The sequence below is a fragment of the Phyllostomus hastatus genome, unplaced genomic scaffold (genome assembly GCF_019186645.2).
Source record: "Phyllostomus hastatus isolate PE091 unplaced genomic scaffold, TTU_PhHast_1.1 phas_contig_58, whole genome shotgun sequence".
Classification (NCBI taxonomy): Eukaryota; Metazoa; Chordata; class Mammalia; order Chiroptera; family Phyllostomidae; genus Phyllostomus; species Phyllostomus hastatus.
This window is the reverse complement of record NW_025333916.1, coordinates 43,398,173-43,424,326: the sequence shown is the minus strand read 5'-3', so window position 1 is coordinate 43,424,326 and position 26,154 is coordinate 43,398,173. Positions and strand designations below refer to the sequence as shown.

The window sequence follows — 26,154 nt, the reverse complement described above, 5'->3', positions numbered from 1 at the left end:
GGTAACTGCATAGTGTTGGGCAACGCCAAGATCAAGGACCCATCTCAGCAAGCACAGGTAGCAGCTGCTGAGAAATTCAAAGTTCAAGGTGAAGCCATTCAAACCACTTAATAAAAATACAGACTCTTACTACCTAGAAGGAGAGTGAAGAGGGGAAGTTAACGAGACAGATGTGGAATTAAGGACATGGAACTGGTCATGTCACAAGCAAATGTGTCAAGAGCAAAGGCAGTCAGAACAACAGTAATGACACTGTAAATGCAATTAGGGAATTAGCAATGTACCATCTGAAAATCAGAACTCTTGTTTGTTTTTGTGTTTGAAAAGAGTGGCTGCAGCTTGGTTTTAAATTTGTGATTTTTATCATTAATAATGTTATGGTTTTTGGTTCATACTTCTTGGCCCATTGATACTACTTTAAGGGAAATAATAAGGAAAATGCAAAGACAAATTTCTGTTTTGATGCTAATACAAAAATTATTAATAATCGCTTTGCTTTTCCCCTTTTACCATAAAACAAAACAAACAAAAAAACCCCACCCATAACCAAACAGAAAGAAAAGGGGCAATAACCTAAATGTCCTAGGAGAGAATAAATGATACATCTGTGTCATGTATGCCATCTCACCATTAAAAAGTATATTTTAGAAAGATATGAGAAAATGATTAAAATATCCTCTCTGTGGAGAATCCCCTTAGTAGAGCCATAATGTTTGGGAAGACTAGAGGGCTTAGTTAATACACTAAGTTAATACACTAATATACACACATAAAAAATTTTTTTTCTCAGTATACATTCCTAAAGACTAGCTGGTGAAGTCTTCTTATTATGTTAATCGTATTCTTGGTCCTTAAGTCCCCTCTTCTGTGGTCTCACCCCACTGAACCCATCTTAAGGTTTCTTCCTCTTTGTTTTCACTGCAGTCTACAGCTAGTCAGTTGGTACCTTCCAGTTTGCCCCCCAGGTGGAGTGCAAAGGGCTGGGGAAGGCGGATTCTCCTTGTCCATCAGAGTGAGGCAAATCAAAGCAAAATAAAAAAAGAAGCACTTGCACAACATATGGTTCCCTCCTGGCAGAGACAACTCTTTGACTCAGCCTGTGCTGCGTGATTGGTCCAGCAGAGACTGTGGCTCTTTCCCTCCTCTCACCTAAGACCCCTCCTAGCAAGGGGGTTGTGCAGGGAAGAGAGAAGATCCCTGGCTACAAATGCATGTTTGTTACTCCTGGGTGGCAGAATTAGGAGTCACCGGTTTCATTTTCTGTACTTTTCAAAATTTCAACAAATGCCATATACATAGGGGAGGAAAAAAAGAATTTCCCCTCGACCTTTATGATTTCTTGGCTGATTCTCCCTGTAATAAATATAGGTTAATAGAAGAAAAGCAAGCAGAAGTTTAATAACATGTACACCTCCTGCATATGTGGGAGTTTTACTCAGGAAAGCTGGGTAACTACTTAAAATGACCCAAGCCAGCACCTTAAACACTGGCTAAAGACAAAGAGAAGATGCTGGAGGAGGGGGCAGTTATGGGCGGTGGCCAGGAAAAGCCCAGCAAGGAAGGGTAAGGTTATCATGCAGATGTAGGGCATCCCCTTCTCCACTGATGAGCGTTTCTATAGATTTAGAGTCATTCTTCTTTCTGTTCCTGGTACAGAGAAGGAGACACCCTTACAAATGGAGGTAATGGAGATTTCCTTATAAATGTAAATGTCCTTTTACAAAGAGTAACTTGATTTCCAGAGCTTTTCTTGTATCTGCTGTTTCTGAAAAATAATCAGTTCAGTATCATCCTCATGCTAAAGAGGCAATTTGGGGTGCCATATTCTGCTTTTCTTCATATACAAGTGATAATATTTGAAAAAATGAAGTCAATATCATATTAAGGATTTTCTTTTTGTCTGCTTAAAGTTACTAACATGATCTCTTTAACAATTGGGGATTTCTTCTATGTGTTTTTGGTTTTAAAACACACTTTATTAGGATAACATTTTTTCTTATTTTTTCTTATTACCATCATCTCTGGGTATCATTCTCATTAATGTCATCAAAATATTTCTTGTTTAGCACATGGATTTCAGCATAAATTACGTAAGCATATCCCTTTATTTCAGAAGTTTTAAAATCTAAGTTACTGGGAGTTTATAATTTTTCAAGTATAATTTTTAGCTTCTATAAAGGTAATCTTAAAACCAAAATATCCTTTAAAATCAGGGGAGAGTCTGTTGACTGAGCACTGGAAAAGATGAAAAACAAGTTTAAAGGAAGTGACTCTCTCTATTGTTATGCTTTACTTCTTGCACATGCATTACTTTTAATCTATTTTAAATTAGCTTTTTATTCTGAGCATATGTTCTTGCATTATGCATAGCTGTCCAATTGTTGGTGGCAATGTGGGCTCTTGGTTCTTGACTTTGTGCAGGAAAGATTTCACAACACAAGTCCAGGTGATTTTGAAAGTATGTTTATCGAAGCTGGGGACAGTGAAACAAAGGAAGGGCTTAAGATAAAAGGGGCAAGATCATAGCAACAGAAGTGAGCCTGGGTGGAGCTGCCTGGGTCCTTTAGAAAGTCACAGATGCAGAAGAAGTGAGCTAGCCGGGCTGTGTGGACTCAGGAAACAAGTTACCTAGGAAAAAGTAGGGACTTTGGAGAGAGGAAGAAAAGATACATGCTTTAGGAAAGAAGGACAAGAAAGGCATAGGTGTGCTTACCAGAGAGAGAGAGAGAGAGACAGAGAGAGAAAGGGGAGGGGACAGGCAGGTAGGGGAGGAGAGAGCTCGGGAGCTCACACACTGGGTCCTTTACCTTAAGGGTTTTTATCTGCTTTTCAAAGACAGGAATTTTAGGGGAAATCTCAGGGAAGGATCTTAATAGAATATTCATAAGCTTTCCAGGTGTGTCCTTTCAAGGTCCTGGTCTCTACTGATTGGTTGGTACTAGAGTAGAGGGTCATTGGTCATTGCATCTGGTGCCAATGTCAGCCACAGCATGACTTCATCTGTTTGTTTGTTTTTTGTTTTGTTTTGTTTTTAATATTCTGGGCCTGGAGCTAATTTGATGCTGATCAGAACCTCATTGTCTTAATGCCTAAGAGAATGGTCCTGCAAGGGGAAAGGAGACAGGTGAGTCAGGTGCTGAGTGGGGCCTGTTTGTCAGCCATCTGTCCCAGGTTCCCCATTCCATTTACCAAGGGACGTTCCTAGCTTCTTCTTATCCTGCCTCACGATTATTCTTTGAACACTGTTGGTTTTTTCCCCCTAATTATTTCTTTTCTCTTAAGATTTAAAAAAAAAACCCACCAGTCTACTATTTAACTTCTCTTTTTATTTTTTACTTCTGAAACTTTATTTCTGTCCAATTAATCATTTCCTTTTCAGCATTGCTTTTAGAATTGCGACTATTTCTCTTACACTCAGATCTTGGAAAGACTGTTACGATTACTTAGGGTGGGTGCTCTCTATCTCGGCACTATTGAAGTTTGGGGCCAACTCTTTATCGTGGGTGGCTGTTCTGTGCATGGTAAGATCTTCAGCAGCATCCCTGGCCTATACCCAGCTCCACCGCAGAACCTCCACCCACTAGCTGTGACAACCAAAACACATTCCAGACATGGACAGGTGTCCCCAAGGAATGGGGGCTAGGGACTGGGAGTGGGCAAACTAGCTCCCGTTTGAGAACCACAGAGCTAGAATGAGTTTTAGGCTTGTGTTACCATTTTAGTCATAATTCATAAATGAATTATCCTCTGAAATGTCAAGCAGGATATTGTTTTCAGACAACGCACAGATAAGAGCCTAGGAAACACCACAGTTACTCAACTCCGTGCCCCTTCGCCCCTGTTATTTTCTCTCTGCCAGTGGCACCAGGGACAACTGTGGAGGAGTGTGTCTGTGCTACTCCATGCTGTCAGTCTCAAAAGGTCAGACAGGTGACACCTGCACTCTGACTCCCCTATCCTGACTTTCAATGCTGGTCAGGAGCAGAAATGTAAAAATAAGATGCAATTCAAGTTTACCTCTGCTAAAAGCAAGACAACAGGCCCTCAGTGGAGTCACTTATGCTAAGCCCCACATCACTAAGTTGAGATTTAATTACAGTTTCTCTCCCAGAAATGGAATCTTAAATCAACCAATCAGGAATCACCTGATAAGCTCTCCTTAGGTAATCTGATGGACAGGTCCCTGCCATCCCCTGGAGCAGGGATTTTTTAACCTTTTTCACGTAATGGCCCACATGAATTACTAAAATTCTGCAGCACATGAAAAAATTTACTTTTTGCTGATCTAACAACAACAAAAAGTGGGGTATAATTTTGATTAATCCTCACCGGACAGCCACTGTTGCGTTGTCATTTTTAACTTGACAGTCTCAGGCAAAAGAGGTCAGTGCCCCTGACCAAAAGATCAGGTATTGCACTTTCTAAATATTCCCGCAGCACCCCAGTGTGCCCGCTGCTGCACACCAGTTGGAAATCGCTGCCATGAAGGAAAGTAACCTTGTAACAACCCAACCTCATTTTTTGCCTACTATAACTTTCTTGTTCCCACTCCCTCTTCCTGTAAAAGTCTTTCATTTTGTCTAGCTCTTTGGAGCTTCTTTGTTTTTGTTCGATTGAATGCTGCCCTATTCAAATCAATTTTTACCCAGACTCTTAAAAATGTTAATATGCATCCATTTATATTTTAACCATGCACTCTCCTGCTCATTGCAGCTAAATTCACAATGGCCAATACGTGGAAATCACCTAAGCGTCCGTCAGTGGGTGAAGGGATAAGGAAAATGTGGTGTATAGATGCGATGGAATATCACTCGGCCCTAAAACAGAAGGAAGTCCTGCTATTTGCAACAGTATGGATGAAGCTTGAGCACATTTTATTAAGTGAATAAAGTCAGACAGAGAAGGACAAATACTGCTATCTGTCCCTTAGACGTGGAATCTAAACAAGTGGGACTCACAGAAGCAGAAGATAGAAGGGTGGTTAAAAAACTAAGTTTTTTGTTTCATTTTTAAACTGGAGGAGCTCCATTGATGATCTTAACCACCTTTAGCAGCCCAGGCATCTTTTTCTTTTTATCAATGACTTTTAAAAAGTACACAGCAGTTCTTTTGAAAATGCAGATTTCAGTTAATATTTACTCTCCTAATCCACATTTATTGAGCTAGTACTAATGTCAGCCATCATAGCCTACGCCTCAGAGAAAAGGTTTGTTAAACAGACAGATTCTCACTCCAGGTGGTTCATAACCTGGCACAGGGGCAGGGTGGGGGGAACCCAGGTGAGCGCACGCCAGACCCAGGGCAGGGTACACTGTGAGAAAGGTCACAGAAATCACATTCAGTGTTTGAGCCTGGTATTGGAAATAGAGGGTTTTCAGCTGAGGGGCATCAGGGCCAGCTTTATGTGAGGTCCTTCTAAAGCTGGGGTGGCCCTATCGCGTCACACTGACTCAGTTGCATTCCAGATGTCAGTCAGGTTAAAGATACCAAGTGCACACGGTAATTCAACATATTTCTATGCCTTCAACCTGTCAGGTGAAAAGTCTCTCAGGATTTTCAAGGTTCAAGGCAGAGGGACCAAAGGAGAAAATAATGCTTGGTTTTTTCTTTTTGTAACTTTTTAAACATACAGTACGATCCTTTCTAAATCAAACATGCTCTTAAGATATTTTATTGTTTTGAAGGTCTTCAAAACATTCGAAGCATTTTGGGAGATTGAAGGAAGCATTTTTTGGTAGAAATTAGGACACTAATTATCTCATGGCTTTGATAGTATTTGTATGCAGTTTAGATGTCTGTGAACTTTCAGAGAAGATACCAGGTTCTTGGAGAAAAGTTGGCTCAAAGTTGGTGAGGATCATGCCACCTAGTAAGGGTGGAGAGTGGACTGGCCCGCTGGGTTAGGTTTGAAAGCTTTCATGAGCCAAAGAGACAACAAGGACAGGGAGCAATGAAGAGATGCGAGAGGCGAAGAGAAAGAGTGAAGAGAAGACCTGTACCAAACCCATGGGTAGAAACGACAAACGAAGGATGCAGTAGAAGGTGAAGTCCAATCAAACAGAATGGCCAGATATGGAGACCATCCATCCACACACCTTCACTTTCCCTTAATGCCAGTACACGCACTTTCAGATTTCTGGCGTCTTTGTTGCATTTTCAGATTTCTGATGTCTTTGTTGAATGTGAGATTAAGGTCAACCAGAACTTAGACTTCACTCGTACATGGCAGCAAATGACTAATTAGACAGCAACTACAAATTGCTAAGAGAACACAGTAACTTTAGTTCACTTGGTTAAGCAATAAAAATTTTTATTGTATAGCACATGGGGCACACCAAAATGCCATGGCTGCATTTTTAACTGTGGTGCCGACTGCGTTCCCACCTGGGAACTACGGTTTAACCAGCTGCACCGTGACTTAAACACAGAGGCTAATGAATAATTACCAGCTCGATCACTTGGGTTGTTCAAATATTTGTTCAGTAAGTTCTGGCTGAGCACTACTTTTATCAGGCACTGTTCTAGGCACTGGTAACAGAAAAGTGAAAAAATATAACCTTCAATGAAGCCAGTATTCCAGTCAAGATGTTAGATAAGAAAAGAAGCAAACAAAATGCATACAATATGTGAGTATACAATGTTGATAGTAAATGATATGAAAAGTAAAATTGGGAAATGGTTATAGTTAAAATCAAAATGGAAGATCTATTCAGATAGCAGGGTTAAGAAAAGTCTTTTTGATGAGATGTGTCTGAGCAGAGACCTAAATGAAGTGAGGAGTGAGCCATCATACTTGGAAGAAGGGTGAAGAGGGAGTGTACTTGGGGAATGTTCAAGATCAGCCTGAGGTAGGAAGGAACAACAGGGACAGGAGACAAGGTGGTGAGGAGGGTATGGAGATGTCTTCAGAAACAGTCAGGAGCTACTGAAGACTCATAGGGCATGCTGAGATTTTTGATGTGGCATGAAGCATGACAGGCAGCCATTGGTGGGTGTGGGCAGACAGGGGGCTGACATAACTGGACTTACATTTGAATAGCGTCATCCTGGCTGCTGTCGGAGATGGACTCAAGTAAGAAGCAGGGTGACAGGAGGCTATGCTGACAGTGCTGGTGCACCATGATGGTGGTTTGAACTGGGATGGTGGGGGTAAGGTGAACAGTAATAGTGAAATTTGGAGTATAGTTTCACAGTGCATGTGAAAGAATTTTTTGGTATACTGACTATATGATGCAAAGAATTAAAGTCTAGGATAATTCCTGGGATTTTGGCATAAGCAACTGGGTGAATGAACACCTGGTTTATTGGTATGACATATATTGTGAAACTAGCAAGTTTGGGGGTGTTGTTTGCTTTTGGACTGGGTTAGTTTGAAATGACTGTTGGGTATCTAAGCAGAGCAGCCAAGGAGATAATGTGTTACCAGAAACACACATTGTGGCCTTGTCTGCGCAGGGAATTGTGTGGTGCGGTGTTGACGCCACTTCAGTTCTCGTGCACAGCAGAGTTCACCTGGATCGAGTCCTCACAACGCACAGACTGTGCTTTGCTCTGCTCTTTAAAAATCACCCTCCAACCCATGCAATATGACCTGTTGCGCTGTGGCATACTTAAGAGTTGTTAATTTCTTTTCTGTTATTTGAAAACAACTGAGAGTTGTTCATTTCTTTTGTTATTTGAAAACAACTGAGACTTCTGTGTATTGTACTCAGTGGCCACAAGGACAAATTCATGCACTGCAAAGGTGCCAGCTGAACAATTATGGAGCATCTGTAAGGGCTAAAGTTAATAGAATTGAAAAGCAATTCTAAAGAGCTCCCTAGGCTAACTGTCCTCTTGTTTGGAGGATTTATCAAGGTCATCATACCTAATTTAGCTTCAAGGTCATTCTGAAACCATTCTGACCTAGGTAACATGGATTGTTTTCTATCTACCAACACTGATGTAACTCCAGGGGACAGCTAAGGGATGTGGTCTCTAGGAAAGTTCAAAGGAAGTATCTATTAATGTAACTTTTTGGACATACTTACCTGGCTGGGCCCCTCCCTTTGCTCACCTATGCTTGGACGGGACTAAAAAAATATCCAGGTTTTGGTGAAGGGCACATTTTACTCTGTGTGTGGTGGTGGTGGTGGTGGGGAGACATGGGAATGGAGAAATTTCAAGCATTTGTTGTATTTTTTTTTATCTTTCTCCTCACTTATACAGGTTCAAAGAGGGTTGGATGTGCCTTTCAGTACTTGCTCACATTGATAGAATTGCCTCTCCCCTCCTTGATTTTTTGGTTGGTGGATGCACATTGTCTATGGGATGGCTGTCAGCATCGGTGGGCACCCTGCTCTTCATCCCCCATCTGTGCTTTATCATTTCTTCCACTTAGGTGACAGCAGGCTGAGTGTGATTCATCCTGTTCTCCATTGTTGTCTATTTTTACAGCAGATGAAGTCAGTTATAGAGGTGTTTTTTTTTTAGTGAACATGATTCTCTTTTTTAGGGAGTGATTACCTCTGGAGATCCTAGAGGCTGGGAAATGTTTTTACGTGGCTACTCACCAAGGAAAGTTCATTTTTTCTTACCAGAATTATGTTTCAGAAACAAGCAACTGAGGGACACATCCAGCATTGTGGCTGTTGCCTCCTTTACCCATGCATCTTTGTTGTCTGAGTCATTCTGCATTGTTTATCTGGAACCCACAGCTTTCATGCTGTCCTTCAAATAATGATGCACTTTATTATGCCTGGTAGAAAAGTGGGGACTTAGGGAGGGTATTTTTACAAAACCAATTTAGACACCTTTTAATTCACAAACTTAGGATCAAGGCTTATGATTATCCTAAGGCTTATGATTATCTTAAGACTGGCAATATGCAGACTTGTGCAATGACATTTTGACAGGTGAAGACTGAAAATGAAAGCGTGTCTACAACCACATTTCTTCAATGTGATAAGTTCCTAGGGCATTCCGGGATTATTTTAAAAATGTGCTTGCTGCCTGCCACTCTGCTACCAAAAATAAGCTAGTCTCAGGGAGCTAAGTGTTAGAGGACATCCCTGGGAACTATTTCATCTGGGACCATTTGTGACAGCATTCTTGACTTCTTTTTTCACTACTTTCTTTCTGTTTTCCAACCAAACCAATTTCCGTCAAAAGAGCTGGGGTTTTGTTGTTGTTGTTTTGTTTTTGTGTGTTTGTCTTTAGCAAATGTACTTCCTACCGCTAAAATAAATAATGGAAAAATTAATTTAAGCTGGTAGTTTATCTTGAGCATTTCGCAACATCTAACTATCAGGGGGAGTCAGCGCTATCAGACACATGTACTACAATACTGTTTTAGGAGGCAGGAGAGAGGATTGGGAAAAAAAAAATCGTTGTATTTGAGCCAGAAAATGTGCAGTCAGGGAACTCAAAAGTTCTTTGTTAATAGTCCTACGGCCTTGAACAAGTTTCTTTGCCTATCTTATTCTGGGTCTTCAACTGTGAAATGTAGCCAGTGTGAGCTTGTTGTGCCCAAGACGTTCAAGTGTTACACTGGTGAAAATCACCACTGCTTTGTATAGACAAACTGCAGCACCCAAATGTGGAAGCGCGTGCAAGTGCGTGGGCCTCCTCCAGCTCCCTGCAGGGAAAGTCTTTTCAGAGAAGAACTGATGGGGGCTGTGGCCCTACCAGAAGGTGAGTCCCGGAGAGGTTTTGCGGAGTGGAGGTGCAGACAAACTGGCTTCGCGGCGCGCCAAACTGGGATCCGAGGTCGGAGCCACTTGACCTCCGGAGGGGAGTCCTTTTATACAACGAGGATGAAAGTGACCGCCACGGAGCGTGGCACTAGGAGGCACCTCTCCAGGAAATGACTCAAGATACTTACAGTGTCATCAGGATACAAATAAGTCCGGACACTCACTGCAGGAGCGAGCGCGGGGAGGCGGGCAGAACGAGGGCGCTGGCTCCAGAGACTTCTGTGCTGAGGACTCCGGGGGCCCGGGGAGCGTGCTCTCGAGGGGGAGGGCCCGGAGCAGCCGCCGGGTTTACCAACCCCGGGGGCCCGGCGCCCTTTCCCGCCCCCCTTCTCAGCGGGTTCAGGCGCGACCAGGGCACCAGACTCGCGCTCCTCTAAGCCCACGCGGGTCTCGGGTCCGGCCGTCTCGGCGGCATCCCGACCGGCGCCGCCGCATCCCACTGACCCGCCCACTAACGGTTTCTGGCCCCTTGGCCTGCGACCCCACCCCCGCCGGGCTCACGAGAGCCGCAGCGCGAGCCGCTCGCATCCGCCCGGAACCGACGGGAGCGGCCCGGGGCGGGGTCGGCGGCGGCGGCGGCGGAGGGATCCCCCGCCGCGGGTTCAGGCCGCACCTCGCGCCCTGCCCGGAACGCCCCCTCCGCGCCCAGTCGCCATCCCCGCGCCGGCTCCCCTCCCCCGGCACACCCCTCCCCCCGCGGCTCCTCCCCGCTCCGGCCTCGGCCCCCGCCCCCCGCGGCTCTCGCGCGCCGCCGAATTCCGCGCTGCCTCCGTCAGAGCCGAGCCGGCGGCTCCAAGGAGCGGCAGCCTCTGCCACCACGCCGGGCCACCGCGTCCCTCCCCGTCCCGCCCCCTAGCCCTCGGAGCCCCGGTGCTCGCCCCCACCCTTCCTCCCCCTCCGTCCCCCCCTCTTCCCTCCTCCTTCTCCGTCCTCTCTGCGGCTGCAGCCCGAGCCCGGCCCTCCAGCCGGGCTGCCGGGAGGGCGGCGGCGGCCCCACCATGAGCTCGGAGGACGGTTACGGCGGCAGTAGGCGCCGCGGGGCGGAGAGCGGGGATGCCGAGCCGCCCCCGCCGCCGCCGCCGGGGGAGTCGCCCTCGATCCCCGCGCCCCCACGCTACCTGCCGCCGCTGCCCGTGCCGCCGGCGTCCCCCGAGCGCCTCGCGGGGTCCGACGAGCCGCCGGCAGGGGTGGTCCCGAGGCGCAGGGGCGAGGACGAGCTGCCGCCGCTGCCCCTGCCACCCGCCGGCCAGGAGGTGTCGGCGGCTGGCGACTCCGGGGACGGTCCGAGGCGTCTGCCGGAGGCGGCGGTCCCCGAAGCCGCGGCGGGGAAGGGCGGCCCCAGGGAGTCCGAGGCAGGCGCGAGCCGGGAGGGCGAGCGGCGGGGCGCCGGCGACCAGCCCGAGACGCGCTCGGTGTGTAGCAGCCGCAGCAGCAGCAGCGGAGGCGGCGGCGGGGACCAGCGTGCCGGGCACCAGCACCAGCACCACCAGCCCATCTGCAAGATCTGCTTCCAGGGCTCGGAGCAGGTGAGGCCCGGGGGACCCGGGAGCAGGTGGCGCGGGCTAGGGCCGGTCCGGCGGGTCCTCGCCCGCGACGGCCGACCTTTCAGCACCACGGACAGCGCTCGCCTCCCGGAGGCTCCGCGGCGGGGCTGGTCTGGTCCCGCCGCCTGAGAGGCGGCTACCCCGTGTTTGCCTTTCCAGTTCTGTAAGGCACCGGAACATGTCCCGGTGACGAATACAGGGTTCTATTTGATCTACACCCCCCGCCCCCCCATATCTGGTATTGCAGTTACACGTTCTTCAGGTGCTTTAATAATAATGCCATAAAAACTTACGGCATTACTGTTATTTACTAAGTGGATTTCGGTTTGTAGTTAGAAACAAACCTATATCCTTTTTCTACAATTGTGTCCTGAGGGAGATCGTCTCCGAATACAAACTGGGGTGAGTCATGTCGCAAGCAAAAGGGCAACATCCTTCTTTATTACAAATTGTGGTGACTTATTCTCAGTGATTTGACAAGTGTGTTACACTTTTACAAGAGAAATAGAAATGTACTTTGGCACTGCTAAGGAAAGGCTATTTAGGCATTCACGCAGTTTATATTTTGTTAGAAACAACTCTAAAATGTAAACTCCATTAGAGGTGCATGCAGACTTACATGAGAGGACTCTTGGAGACAACGGGATAATATATCGCCATCGCAAAATGTGTGGTTTGAGAAAACATTAGGTTTTCTATTTTTAAAAGTAAGGATATTGCATAAGAATATGCAGGCTTTCAGGAATATAGTGCCCTAAGTCAATATTTATGATGCTACATTTAGAAAAAAATAAAAGCATGATGCTATTGCAAGCTACTTTCTGGGATGCCATGCATTGCTTCTTTAGCAATGATTAAGAATAACTGCAGAGGAAATGCATCTGACCATCCACTTACAAGTTATTAAAGAGATTTAATAGTACAGCTTTCCCCCAAGAGTATTGGGAGCTGCATCTTCCAAACATTTTGTATGTTGGTAGAACATTTATGTCATAACTCTAAGCAATATCTCTGAAATAGTTTTAAGACTTTAGTTTCATTCCCATCAGAGGTATACAAATTTAATTTCATTTTCTAGTATAGAGTTTGATGTTGATATCCTTCTGGGTAAATGGCTTTGAAAGAAAAGAAAGATTTTGAAAATAGAGACATGAGCATACATATTCACATTGAGCTGTTTTCTTTTCAGGGGGAGCTGTTGAACCCCTGCCGATGTGATGGGTCAGTTCGGTACACACATCAGCTGTGCCTGCTAAAGTGGATCAGTGAGAGGGGCTCCTGGACCTGTGAACTCTGCTGTTACAGATACCATGTCATAGCCATCAAAATGAAACAACCTTGCCAGGTAAACATTTGTGACATTTTTTCCCCTGAAATAACTTGGCTAAACGTAAGTACACTCGAGTTTAGTTATTACTGGGGGTACTTATATATACTACTTAACATTTTATGCAAATCATGGTAAAATCAAGATTTAGAATTTGTAGAGATGTGTTTTGAGGTATCTGTGACATTTTTATCTGAGAAACTCAAAATACATTTTATTCAAATGGTTTCCTTTATTAATTTGTTATTTATTGGTGAAATTATACCATCTTTTTTCTAAAATGATAAGTTGGTAAAATGTCTTATACTCCAATTAGATCAATTTTATTAGTTAGAAATATTTACAATCTATTTTAGTAATATTCTGTTAATTTAAGCATTGAAACCCTGGATGAGCTCCATTTATGGAAAACAAATACAAGTAGAGCAAAACTTTACTCATCTGGAAACTTTGGTTGGCCCCTTATTCAAAGAATAATTATTAGAGCCTCGTTCTAATCTGAATACTTTTTTTAAATCACTAGCCTTTCTTTTTCATATGAGTTTTTTTCACAGTTAAATTTTGATTACTTTCATTCTTTGCTGTGGTCAAGTACATAGTGGACGCAGAAGTATTCTCAGCAGTTAACTTTCAATAATACTACTGAAATTGTAAATTTTCTTAAACTTTTTTTGTGTATAATCACATAACAACACAATACCCTAAAGCCTACAAATGCCCCTGGAAAAGTAAAGCTTTTTTTTTGTCGTGATGAAACTGATTCAGTCCTTTGAAAAGACTGATGTAATGTAAAATACAAAGTAGTAAGAATGGCATTTTAAACTAAAGCAGAGTAATGTGTAATTGACAAGATTTGGTAGGGACATAGGGCTGAAGTTAAGCAGATATAAAAGAGTAAGGGTCATAGCACAGAGACAGAGGAGGTAATGGAAGGGAAAGGAAGAGGGAATTAAAAAGTTAGGAGGGAAAGAAAGTCATGAAATCTAGAATTCTCTGTTTCTATTTAAAATACCAAAGAACCCCCTACCAAATTTAGTTCGCATTGGGCAGTATAAAATAGTTGAAATTGTTAGTGTTTGCAGAAGATGTCTGGAAGCTGAATTACTACTGCATTAATAATTTGCATTTCATAGTTTTTAATTTGTGCACCCTTCACATAATTTGCAATTAATTTGAGTCTTTGATAGTCATCATTTAAGGCATGATAATTGGGCATGAAATGAAAATATTAATTTTCTCAAACTGACCTAAGGCTTATAAATAATTCGAAAAGAAGAAGAATAACTAATGTGGTTGAGTGATGTTATCATGCTGAAGACAGGCATGAACCTGACACATTTTCCCAGAACCTCTAATTAAGTGAGTTCTTTGGATACAAATTTATGGATCCACCATAGTTGTCTTGAAAAAAAGAGATAAAACCATATCCAAAGACCAGTATATGAGTAGTATAATGGAATCTACAATAATTTTGTGACTAAAAACATGTGGAAATGACAAATGAAGAGCTTTGGGGCTGTAGTGAGCAGTCTCCTGAGAACTGCTATAGCAGGTTGGATGTTCAAGAGCTGAAACGGAATGCCAAGTATCTAAAAAACTAAAACTTATGCTACTATATATTAATTCATTTGAGATGATTACTTTTGAAGTAGGTATTGGTCCTTCATATGATTTTAAAGTATAAAGGAGACAAAATACTGGGGCAAAAACACAATTCACTTGTAATTCTAATCTATAGCAAAATGAATTAAGTACCACTATGTTTTGCTTCATTAAAAAACATGTAATAATTATTTTAGCAAAAGCAATATCCCAAAGTATGTATATGGCCAAAAAATCAAAACAAAAAAAATGAACAATCGAAACAATAAATTAACCCAGTATTACTAAACATTTGGATTAATTTCATGACCTATGCAAATGTTACCATCATCTGTAACCTGGATCTGCTTGTTGCAGTGCACCAGAAAATAGTCTTTAAAAACAAAGTTGATAGGAGTGTAGTAATGACCCCTTAGATCATGCCAGAGGAAATCACTTTCTAGAACTACATGGTATGCATGGAAAGCTCAGTACTCTTAATGAACAGAGATCAGTTAAAAGGTTCCCAAAGTGTAGATCCTTATACCTAGGAGTAGTTTATTGTCAGATAAAGTTTGACTAATTGTTTGATATTTCTGTTATGGATATCCCATAAACTGAGCATTTACTCTGATATTTGGTTTTGTCCTGTGCTGGCGTGAGGCCAGTTAGATTTAGCATTTATTGGATTTGTCATGGCATGGCAGAGACCCATTTTCCCATGGTGCAGAACCAAATGAGAAGCAGGTTGGGGCCCTCACCATCACCTTCCATGTCCCTCTGTCCTATGTATAGAGCCATCACATAATTTTGAGCTGGTGGTTCCTTGGACATAAGAAAGAATAGAGAAGAATATATAATAATATTGAGAGAATATTTTCTGAATACTTACTCTGTGTCAGGCACTGGTCTAAGTGCTTTGTATATACCAATACTGATATTTAATCTTCATTACAAACCTGTGAAGTAGGGAATATAGTATCTTTATTTTAGACAAAGGGAAACCGAGGCACAGAAAAGTGAAGTTCCTTCTACTAGGTCACTGTCTAGTAAAAGGCAAAGTTAGGATTCAAACACAGTCTGGCTCCTAGGTTCATGGTCTTGGCCACTGTCAGAAAGTGTTCTTTTCAACCCCATTGTAGCCAACCTGATCTTTTGAGTCAAACAGCAGCTGGTTTCAGCCTGGTCTGTAAGATGGTCTAGAAAGGCCTTTACTATTTATTGCTGCACAACGAAACATCTCAAAAACTTAGTGGTTTAAACAACTATCACGTACTATCTCTTAAGACTCTGGGTTGATTGAGGCCCGCTGGGAGGTTCTCCACGTGTGGCACCAGTGTGCAGCTGCAATCGTCCAGAGCTTTGACTGGATTGAAACGTCCAAGGTGGTGCTGGCTGTTGGCTGGAAGCTCAGGTGGGGCCATCGGCTGATGCCTCAGTTCTCTTTCCATGTGACTTGGACATTTCACAATGTTGGGTTGAGCTCCAAGAAAGTGGAAATCACAGATCTCTTTAAAACTCAACCTTGTGAGTGACAGTTTCACATCTGCTGCATTCTCTTGATTAAAGCAAGTCCCAGGACCACCTTAGACTCAAGAGAAGGGAAGGTAGACAAATGGACTCCACCTCTGGAGTCGGCCCCTTTTTTAAGAATAGCCATCTTTAATTTACCATAGGAGCTAGCTTCTAAAATGGCTCTGTGTACCTCCTCTGGTTTCTGCATTTGGTCCTTTTCAGGTCCAGATAGGTCAGCAGGCATTCAACATAATTTTCCTCCCAAGGCTTAGAAACAAAAGAGGTTAAAGAAATGAATGGGAGGTTGACTCCATTAGTGGTGCCTCATGCAGAGGGGAAAGAAACAGTTAGCCAGAAACCAGGTGTGTGTGTGAGGTAAATATGCTGCAGTGAGTGTAAAACCTTGGTTTTACTCGTTTTTCTCATTGAGACTAGAAATTTTAAAACATATGGATCTAAACTTCCCCATTTCATTGGATTTCAATGATGTTCCACACCATGACCCAATAGAAAACTGATGTATCTTCTGTAACATGTTTAAGCCTTAATTGCTGTATCATTAGCAGTAGGAGTTAATTAAGACATTTGAAGTAATTAACATGCATTTATCCTTCTACCTACTTCTAGAATGTATTTTATTGATTAACATAGTCAAGATGATGCATTAATGATTAAGAATAAAAGTCAATTCTGTTTTGAATCTCATAGTATGGCGTAAAACTTGTGAAATGTAACAACATTAACATCAACTATATTTTTAGATGTTAGTGACATTTTAAACTAATTAAGCCATGTTTAAATTTGTGAATGCTTTCAATACTTTGTCAAAAAATATAAATGCTTAAAGAAGTAACATTTACTAGATCAAGTGTTGTATGAGAAACTTCAAACTCGTAAGAACTGGACTGTATTTCCTTTACATAGAAAAATACAACGTAAGTGGATGATAGCAGCTATATTACCTTGGACAAGTTACTTTGACTCTTTGTGCCTCTCTTAATTCATCTTTGAAAGATGATAATGGCACCCATTTTATACATTATTTTCAGGATTAAATATACAAATATATGTAAGGTGCTGAGAATAGTGCCTAGCATATTTGAATGTTGGCCGTGATAATTACTACATGTTCAAACAGATGGGGACCTTCAGCCGCTCACCACAGTGGTGTTCACAGGTCCCCGTGGTTTTTAAGTCTTGTCACCTATGTGAAGTTAATGACCCTTTTCATTTCATTCTTTATCCCTAGATTTTATTTCCTTTTTCTGGGAGAGCCCATCTCAGTTTTTGGCTTAAGTTGTTACAGTAAATAATGAATGAATTAGCATTTTAAAAATCAGGAATAATAAGATGCAGTGATCTCAGCACACAGGAGTGTATTTACTCTCCAGTTGTCCCTCTCCGTGGGACTTTGCTGGAGTTATGAGATGCTTTTATATGTGGCCAAGTATAGGACAGTGTTATTTAGGGCACTCAAGGACCCATTGTTTGTTTATATTTTGGCAGGAGGTGGGGAAGCTCCCAAGGTCAGGAGGGGGAGGAGTGTGGGCGGGGGGAGGGAGGGGCGCAGACAGGTGACCAAGCATCAGTGCTGATTTCTGGTATCTAATTTCCTTCCCCCTCTTCTGTCATTCAGCACCAGAGGAAAGGACTAGGAAGACATTTGCTTGGGAAGGGATGGAGACTTGCATGCAGGTCCTATATTTTGCAGGTATTAGGCTCCTGGCCATTTTACTATCCTTTAACATCTTTATTAGCCTTCTTACTGCTATTCCTTTCAACACTTATAATGTCCTATCAGCAACAGGTCTTCCATAGCAGTAAGAATGATGGAGAGTCTTTTAGGAAGGAGAATGAGTTGAGTATTTTTCATTTTTATCCGTATTCTTAAAACGCTGGGCCTCATCATTATACTTCTGAATTAGAGAGGAAGTTGGCACCAGGTTGGTTCATCTTGGCAAACGTTCTAAGGTACAGCTTCTGAATGTATTTGTAAAGTCTTTATAGGACTTTAATTAAGTTCTTGAGGACCCTGGGGTCATTATTTTCCTAAATGGGACTCTGTCATGAAAGAGATATTTTCACCTGCAGAAGTGATTAAGTCATTCTCCTGATGGAGCTGATGCACTAGGAGAGGCTGACAAATTATCACTGAAAATTGACTATGATTTGAAAGTGTGTTAAGAAAACATCAGAGCATGAACCTTATCAGCATGCATGCTGTCATTTGAAACACTTCAAGGCATTTGCATTTTACGGATTAAAATGTCTGCATACGTACAACCTGGTTGACATAGAGAGCCACTACTTTTCTTTTACCTTTTCTGTTACTAACATTCTCTGTAGGTTTAAGAGAAAAAGACAAACTCAGGGGAAGCTTTTCCTTGCCATATCTGAACAACTGAGAAACAGTGTTAAATGTAATATTTAAATGCATATTGTGGCAGATTTCATGGATAATTAAAAATGTCAAAATAAAGAACATATCACAAGGCACTTTGCTCACCTTTGAAATTGTTTTTGTTTCATTTGATTTCTAATTTTCAAAATGGAAATTTTCGTTTTACTCACTAGAACAGATGAATGATTCTCTACCCAATAAAATACATGAATTGTACTCTGTCTACTCCTTGTAGCCATCCTATGGACTGTGTAGGCACATGACTTTACAGTTTGTCTCAGAGTCAGCTGGTTCCGAGCTGGTAGTAAAAACAGCCGGGGTCCGTGCAGGTCTCTGTGCGCTTTCATGCTTTAGAGTAAGAGGGCTGGGGGCGCTGTCCCAGTAGGTGATGCTCTCCAGAACTTTCTCCTCCACGTGTATCTGCTTTTCCACATTTTTCTAGCTCTTTTAAGTGTACTTCTCTTTTGGTGCCTTTCTCTTTGCTCTTTTGGCCCCACTCTTCAGCTGCCTATAGAAGAAAGAACCCTTTCCTGGGTGGAGCTGGGCAGACTTAACTGGTCAGAGCATATTACGGGGGCAAGATTTGTCAGTGGTCAGGCAGAGGAACTTTGTTGTGGCTCCAGAACATGTATCTGGTTATTTAAACCAGAGGTCAGCAAGTCTTTTCTCTGGCTAGATAGTAAGTATTTTAGGTTTTAAGGGCCACCCTAACAGCTGTCCCAGTAGGACATCAGTCACAGACACCACAAATGAATGACGTGGCTGTGTTCCAGAAATACCTTATCTGCACACCTGATTTGAATTCGTATAACCTCAGTGCATCAGGAAATAGTGTCCTCCTCTTGATTTGCCCCTTCCCCAACCATTTAAAATTTTAAAACTCGTGGGCAGACAAAAACAGGGTGAGCTGGATTGGCCCAGCTGGATTTGATGGTATTGTGCCAACCTCTGACTTAAACGAATGGTGTATTGACACGGATGTAGGTGTTTTCCAAACTTGTCGTTCAGGGGATGAAGTGTTCTAAAATTTTTACATGTTCCTTTATAATTTTGAATGAAGTCTTTATAAGCTTATATCATTTAGAAAATGGTGGTAATGTAGCTCCATAGCAAAATGCTATTAACTCCTTAATACAAAAATATTAAAAGCATTGTGTCTTCTAAACAGTTTCTTGATCGTCTCAGACTGACATCTTAAACTTCCAGTAGTTTTAGTTGAGTCACAAGAGCAAGGCAGGGCCATCTCAGATTAAGCCCTCAGTGTCCCTGAAACAGGCCCACCCCTCCTCTCAGTGAGTTTTGGGAGGTGTTTATGTCCATCCCTAAAACAAGTCCTCCCAGGTTCTCCAAACCCCAGCTGGTGTGAGTAGAATATCCTTTTTTTGAATGTACTAAAATGATACTGTTTTAGTTATCTCGGGGTTTCTGGGTTTGCCTTCCAGGAGGGCATAGTCATGAGTGGGACAGATTTTAGAACAAATGATGTAGCATAGGTCAGTAAGCTTGAGATTCACTTTTTTGTTCACCTGGTGGGCATTCAATGAGTATTTGGGCTATGAATGAATGAATGAACAAATCAGTGTTTTGGTAAGGTAAAAGCATCATGTTCGTATTTCTGTAGTGAGCAAAAGACTTGAGGAAATCAAGTTGCATTCATTTCTTACACATTTGCCATTTACTGGATGTCAATTTTCAACTTGCTTCTAAGTGGCTCTTCTAATAATCCTATTATGATCCTCCCTGGGCAAATATATTCTGTTCTGAGACCACAGGAAAAAGCCTTAAGAGTGGTATCTGTTTTTAAAAACCTAGAATTAAAAAGAAAGTTTCCAGTGAGACATATCTGCTCTTTTCAAAAAAATGAAATGTCATGGAAAAAGACTCAGTAAATGTGAAATTACCCGTGTGTGACACACTTGCTTTCTTGAGGTTGTCACTGGTTGAAGGATTTCGTTTAGCATTTGTTCAGAGAACTCAAATAATTTGTTGGAAATTTTACTGTGTTATCATGGGTATAGATGAGCTGCTAAGAATGTCTACTGGGTATAATTTTTTTGGGGGGGTGTGAAATCTGCCACCAGGCTGCAAACAAGGTGATGCATTTTTTTGATGAGTGGTTTGTACAGTTATAACATACTTTCAAAAATGATTTTCCACTGGTGAATGCAATACTCTGGCACAGGGAGATGTAGCCAGAGAAATAGACTATTTCCTCCCTGCTCATTTCCTGCTCTGCCTTGACGTGTGGCTTTGCCGTGATGTGACTGATGTTTGCTGAAGAGATTGGAGCAAAGGAAACTCAGCTTTCTTCTATTTTCGGACCTTCTAAGAGTGGAATAGGATGACTTGGAGAGCAAAGCAAGAGCGCTTCCGACCCTTCTGAGCATCAGGGAGTGGGCTGATGAGGAAATAATCACTGGCAATTACAAGTAAATGGATGGCAGATACTGAGGACTCAGCCAAGAAAAATGTCATGTGACTTGTATTCTCTGTATCCTGGGATTTTGACAGCATCTTCCCTGTGAACATAACTCACCAACAGGTGTTCTACGTGATGTAGCTAAGTGAAATCCTGCATAAATAAAGGTGGACTGGAAGCAATCACATGGGAAGGCATGAAGAAACCTGGAAGCATTATTATTTGGACAAAGCCAATAAGAAAACTTACTTGGGAGACGTTTCTTATTCCATCCTTTAGGTGCGGTATGCTCTGAAAATTACTGTCTAAAATCTTGCTCTTTCTCCAGTTTTTATCTCTTCAAAATGGTTCATTCTGGCTGATGATACCTGGGCAGTATCTCCTTATCATAGTAATGAAGGTCCAAAACTAATGTGCCGGTTAGTTTTGCTTCTCATTTTGGTATGCTAATTATATGCAAGTGGCCCAGGCTTAATCTGGGCACAGGGGGCCCTCCCTGTGTGCACCTAGTTCTTACTGCAGGAGCCCTCTCCGCCCCCAGCACTCCTTTGTTATACGTGGACTCGCAGTGTGCCACGCACTGGTTCGTGTCATCACTCGGAGTTAATAGTTCAAAGAAACAGGGACTGTTCCAAGAAATTCAAATGCCCTGGGTTATTCAGCCTATTAAAAAAAAGATGTTAAAAAGGATTACATCTCTCACAAATATCAGTAGATTTTACTTAACTTGTGTGGAAGAACATTCCAGAAGTAGCAGAAAATAGTTTTTCTCTGTTCTTTCCGAGCTTCCATCCCCAATGTTAATACCTTTTCTCTGTCCCGTTTGCAGATTTTTAACATAAATATGTATGTAAGTGGACTCTGTATTAATTTAAAGGAAAAATACAGAAAATAAAAAGCTTGTAGAGTAGAAAAGAGCACAGGATTTGCCAGGCATATATCGAGCATTCAGTAAATACCTGTTTTATGCTCCTCCTTCCACCGCTTCCTTTTCTTGACAACATCGCACTCTGAGACTTTGGCGGGGGGCAGGAGGCAGGTAGGTGGGAGGTGTCCAAGGGTGCCTTCTAGTCCTCCGGAGAGAAAGAAGCAATAAATAAAGGTGACAGTCTTTACCCACATTGTCTTTTCTAGGACTCAGCATGCCCTGGTTCAAATCTGGAAGTTGAAAGAAAATCTTGAGTGTAAAACCATCTTTCTGTCCCCCCTCAAACTGTCTTCCTTTACCTTTCATGGTAGACTCTCGGTCACATTGCCATTGCTTCTGTTAAAGTCACTTTCACATCAAGACAAGACTTTTTGGAAATTTGAGTAGTAGTAGTAAGTGAAAAAAAATGCAAAGCCAACTAGGTTGGAACCTATTTTACCAAAATTTGTTTGGTAGCTTTGGGTGACTCATGGTTCTGAGGCAATGGAGGGAGGTTTTGAAACCTTTTTGAGTAGTTTAGTGAAACATCTATGCATGGGGGATGAGTCTCACTACCTCCTGTCTGTCTGTTCTCTCTGTCTTTTTAAAAAATATTTATTTTATTTTTTTAGAGAGGAAAGGAAGGGAGAAAGAGAGAGAGAGAAACATCAATGTGCGGTTGCTGGGGGCCGTGGCCTGCAACCCAGGCATGTGCCCTGACTGGGAATCGAACCTGCGACACTTTGGTTCGCAGCCCATGCTCAATCCACTGAACTATGCCAGCCAGGGCTTGTTCTCTCTGTCTTGAACCCTACCAAGATGAAAGGTGGTATCTGTTGCAGGAAAGGAAATTTGAGATAGAAATACGTTACTTCATTTTGGACACGATTAAGCTCTCCTGTAGTAAACAGCAGGAGAAAAATGCCAGCCATTCTTTGAATTGCCTGTGGGAAAAGTTTCAGTGTAAGTGATGATGAATGCGTGGAGATGAATAATGTAACAGGGTGCAGTGATGGATTAATATGTGTTTATTTTTCGTGTAGAAAATGATTTTACTCACGTCAAGGTGTTGCCTGAAAATATTTTATCTTTGTTTTTTTCTTGATTATTTTTTCACTCATTCAACAAATCAATCACTACTATGTAGCAGACACTGTTCTAGGCCCTGTAGCTGCAGAGTTTGTTAAAATAGGCAAGACCTCTACTTCTAAATTTAAATCTTGGATGGTGAGGGATAGACAGTAGATACATAGATGGTGTTAATAACTGGATGATTAACAAAGTGTATGCTAGAATGAACCATGTGATATTGGATTAGAGCCTGAAACATTAGTGTAAACTCGTATTTTGCTTATTATAGATACAGTTACATATGGCGATATTTATAAATATGTGCTTATGCATGGGCTTCTATACAAACACCCATTTCCCAGCTCTGTCTGTTGAGAGGGTGTGAGAGTGACACTCCGGTAATAAAAAGCTTGCCTCGCACCAGATCTTGGTTTCCAACACCATTCTCTGATAAAGGGGCTCAGTCTCATACAAGATGGTATTCTTACACAGTATGAAACTGGAGTACCTTCTACCAGAACTTAAAGAAGTGCTCAAAAAACACAAGGATGAGAGTGTAGCATAGACTTTAGCAATATGGAGGCCAGGGTCCAAATTTTAGCTCAGACATGTACTAAGCTGTGTGACCAAGGGTGATACCATATGTATTAATTCCTTAATGTTGGGAAGTTAAATCAAATAACATCTTCAAAGTTATTGGAATGTGATGGTGTTTTATTAATTCCTGACTCCTAACCTTGTTAGAACAAATTTTAACAAATACAATCCTGCCAGATTATGGATTTGTTATGTATTTATTTATCCACTTAATCATACAAGAGATACTAATTACTTACTAGGTGCCAGACACTATTCTAGGGATTGGTGATGAACAAAAGAGTAAGCAGAAGACATGAAATCCCTGTCCTGGCTCTGTGTGGCTCTGTTGGTTGGGCGTTGTCCTGCAAAGAGAAAGGACACGAGTGGGTTCCTGGTCAGGGCACATGCTTGGGTTGCAGGTTCGGTCCCGGTGGGGGCACGTACAAGAGGCACCTGATTGATGTTTCTCTCTCACTCTGATGTTTCTCTTCCTTTCTTTCTCCCTCCTTCCCCCTCTCTCTAAAATAAATAAATGAAACATAGAATCCCCGCCCTTTAGGAACATCTATTCCAGAGAGGGAGACTGACAATGTGTAAGTAAAAATTTCAAGTACAGTACTCCCCCTGATAGGCCGTTTTACCTCCTGCAGCTTCAGTTACCCGTGGTCAACTGCTCTCCGAAAATACAGCATGGACAGTTCCAGAGATATACATCTCATAACTCTCAAATTCTAAGTAACATGGTGAAATCTCCAGCTATCCCTCTCCATCCTACCAGGACCCGAATCATTGTTTTGTCCAGCATATCCACACTGTATACGTTACTCACCCATTATTAATAGCCGTCTTAGTTATCAGATTGGTTGAGGGAGGAGACCACATTCACATAATTTTTATTTCTGTACATTGTTATAATTGTTCTATTTTATCATTATTTATGGTTGTTAATCTTTTACTGTGCCTCATTTATAAGTTAAACTTCACCATAGGTTATGTGTTTATAGGAAAAAGTACATACAGGGTTTGGTGCTATCTGCTGTTCTCGGCATCCACTAGGTTCTTGGAACATATCTCCTGAAGATAAGGAGAAACTACTGTAAAAGAATTAGTAAATTAATTAGTAGTAAATACTAAGAAAACAACACTGGGCAAAGAAGGGGGATTGGAAGGATCAAGAAGGGTGGGGAATTTTAAATGTGGGTGGTTGTGGAAGGTGGCCATTTTATGATCTTTGACTTCGACAGAAGCTTTTCATATGTGGCTTTCTAGAAATAAGGTATGCTAGTGAATGTTTACCATGAGTGGTTTTTCTACTGAAGGACATTTTATTCTGAGTTTTGGTTTTCTATGAGTGAGTTGGAGAGGTCAATATATACAGCCTATAGTTTTATAATTTGCATCAATATATTAAAAGCCTTGATAGGGGCCCTGATATCTTTAACCCATTTATATATTCTGGATATTATGGTGAATTGGTTTTAAGAGCAATGATAGAAAGAGTACAATCAGAGAAATTAAGAGAAAGAACAGTGAAAAATGTACTCTGTATTCTAAGAATCACAGATGCTCAACTTGCTCTTCCTGACTTACTTAAATTATTTATGCTGCTACATTCTCTCTTCAATCTACGGAATTATCAAGGGGTTAGGATTTAAATAAAAGCCACCATCTATGAGAAATTTGACCTATTTTGGATTATAATTATTTTTATATTGATTTTTATTATTATACTGATAATACAAGAAGTAAAAACCTAATGTTGGGGTTATTATTTCTTGGACAAGTACATTTTTTCTGCTAAAAACACACATTTTATAAGATGGATTGTTTTGAAGAGAAACTCTAACATCTTATTGATGGTTGTCAAAAAACTTGGCTACTTGGAGAATGAATGTTTGAGGCTGTAATTTTCAAGGTCATGTAACTGGGCGATCCAGCGGTCATGTACACGACATGGCCACTGTGAAAGCCATGCACCGTGAGGGGAAAGGGCTTATATTGTTCCTGGAGCTACAGAAACAGACATTTGAGTTTCCAAAATCTGTTTGAAACAAATGGCTCCCATTAATCAGTGCACCAAGATTCTGGGCAACACTTCCTTTGTGCATTTCCACCACTGGCAGAGAGTATGAATGTAGAGGAGCTTTGAAGGGTGAAGATTCCTTCCTTCCGTTCAGAAAATTTTTAATAATATGGAGACACTTTGCTTGAGCTTATGGTACTCAGTCAACCAAAGTGGAATCACCAGTTCCCCATATTTGATGGGAAATGTCATTTGTAACCTAAAACCTTTGGCTTTTAAAGCCCATCAGCACAAGTAGGGTTATTAATAGTTTCTTATTCAGGAGAAGAGGGATGATCATTTTATAGGGAGTGAGATGTTACGTTGATGAATACATGCAGGAAGGAGGAGTGATCACTCCCAGGGTAAGTAGGTGATCTCCATGGAACCCTTGTTTGGGTCTCCTGTTTGCTTGAGTGGCTTCAACTAGATCTACTGTTAGAAGTTTAAAACCTTTCAAAGTAAGTCAGTAGTGACAGATCTTGAGGGTCTGTAGGAGCGAGCATCCCAATGATGGTATCCCTTTCCCTCATTAGCTGTCAGAAGAGCTTCACTGTGCGACTCTGCCCTCTAGTGTTTCCTGTTAACCAGAGTGGTATTGAAATTCGATGCACGGTACACAGAGTTCCACTAGGTTACAGATATTTCTGTATGCTTTTTAATCTTGTTTGAAAATAAACCTGGCCCAGGTTCCACTTATTTAAAAGGGTTTGACATCTGTTATTATTTACCCAATTTGTTTCAAAGAAGGTGCCTGTTTTTCTGTCTGCTTAGCATTTGATTAAATCAGACATTTTCTGTTTTCTGTATTGCACTTTGCAGTTTTTGGAGGGTTTAGTTTTAATCTGTTCAGAGAGCAGGAAGAGCTACTTCTTAAATAGTTTAAGGACCTAAGGTTATGGGAACTTAAAGCAGAATGCGAAATCCATTTGAAGTTATTTTAGGGAGCACATTCACATTTTGAATGCCCATTGAATATCTGGGAGCAACAAGTTTAAAGAGAAGACAATTGTA

The 26,154-nt window shown here is 41.9% G+C and overlaps 1 protein-coding gene across 1 annotated transcript in view; it reads left to right on the top strand.

Annotated features, from left to right (window-relative positions):
- The first annotated feature begins 10,717 nt into the window (after positions 1 to 10,717).
- MARCHF11 (membrane associated ring-CH-type finger 11) overlaps positions 10,718 to 26,154 on the top strand; it is a 91,782-nt gene continuing 76,345 nt past the window's right edge. Inside the window, exons 1-2 of the mRNA XM_045848309.1 lie at positions 10,718 to 11,260; positions 12,468 to 12,623. Of these exons, the coding sequence (XP_045704265.1) occupies positions 10,733 to 11,260; positions 12,468 to 12,623 (684 nt within the window). The 5' untranslated portion in view covers positions 10,718 to 10,732. The remainder of the gene's footprint in view (positions 11,261 to 12,467; positions 12,624 to 26,154) is intronic.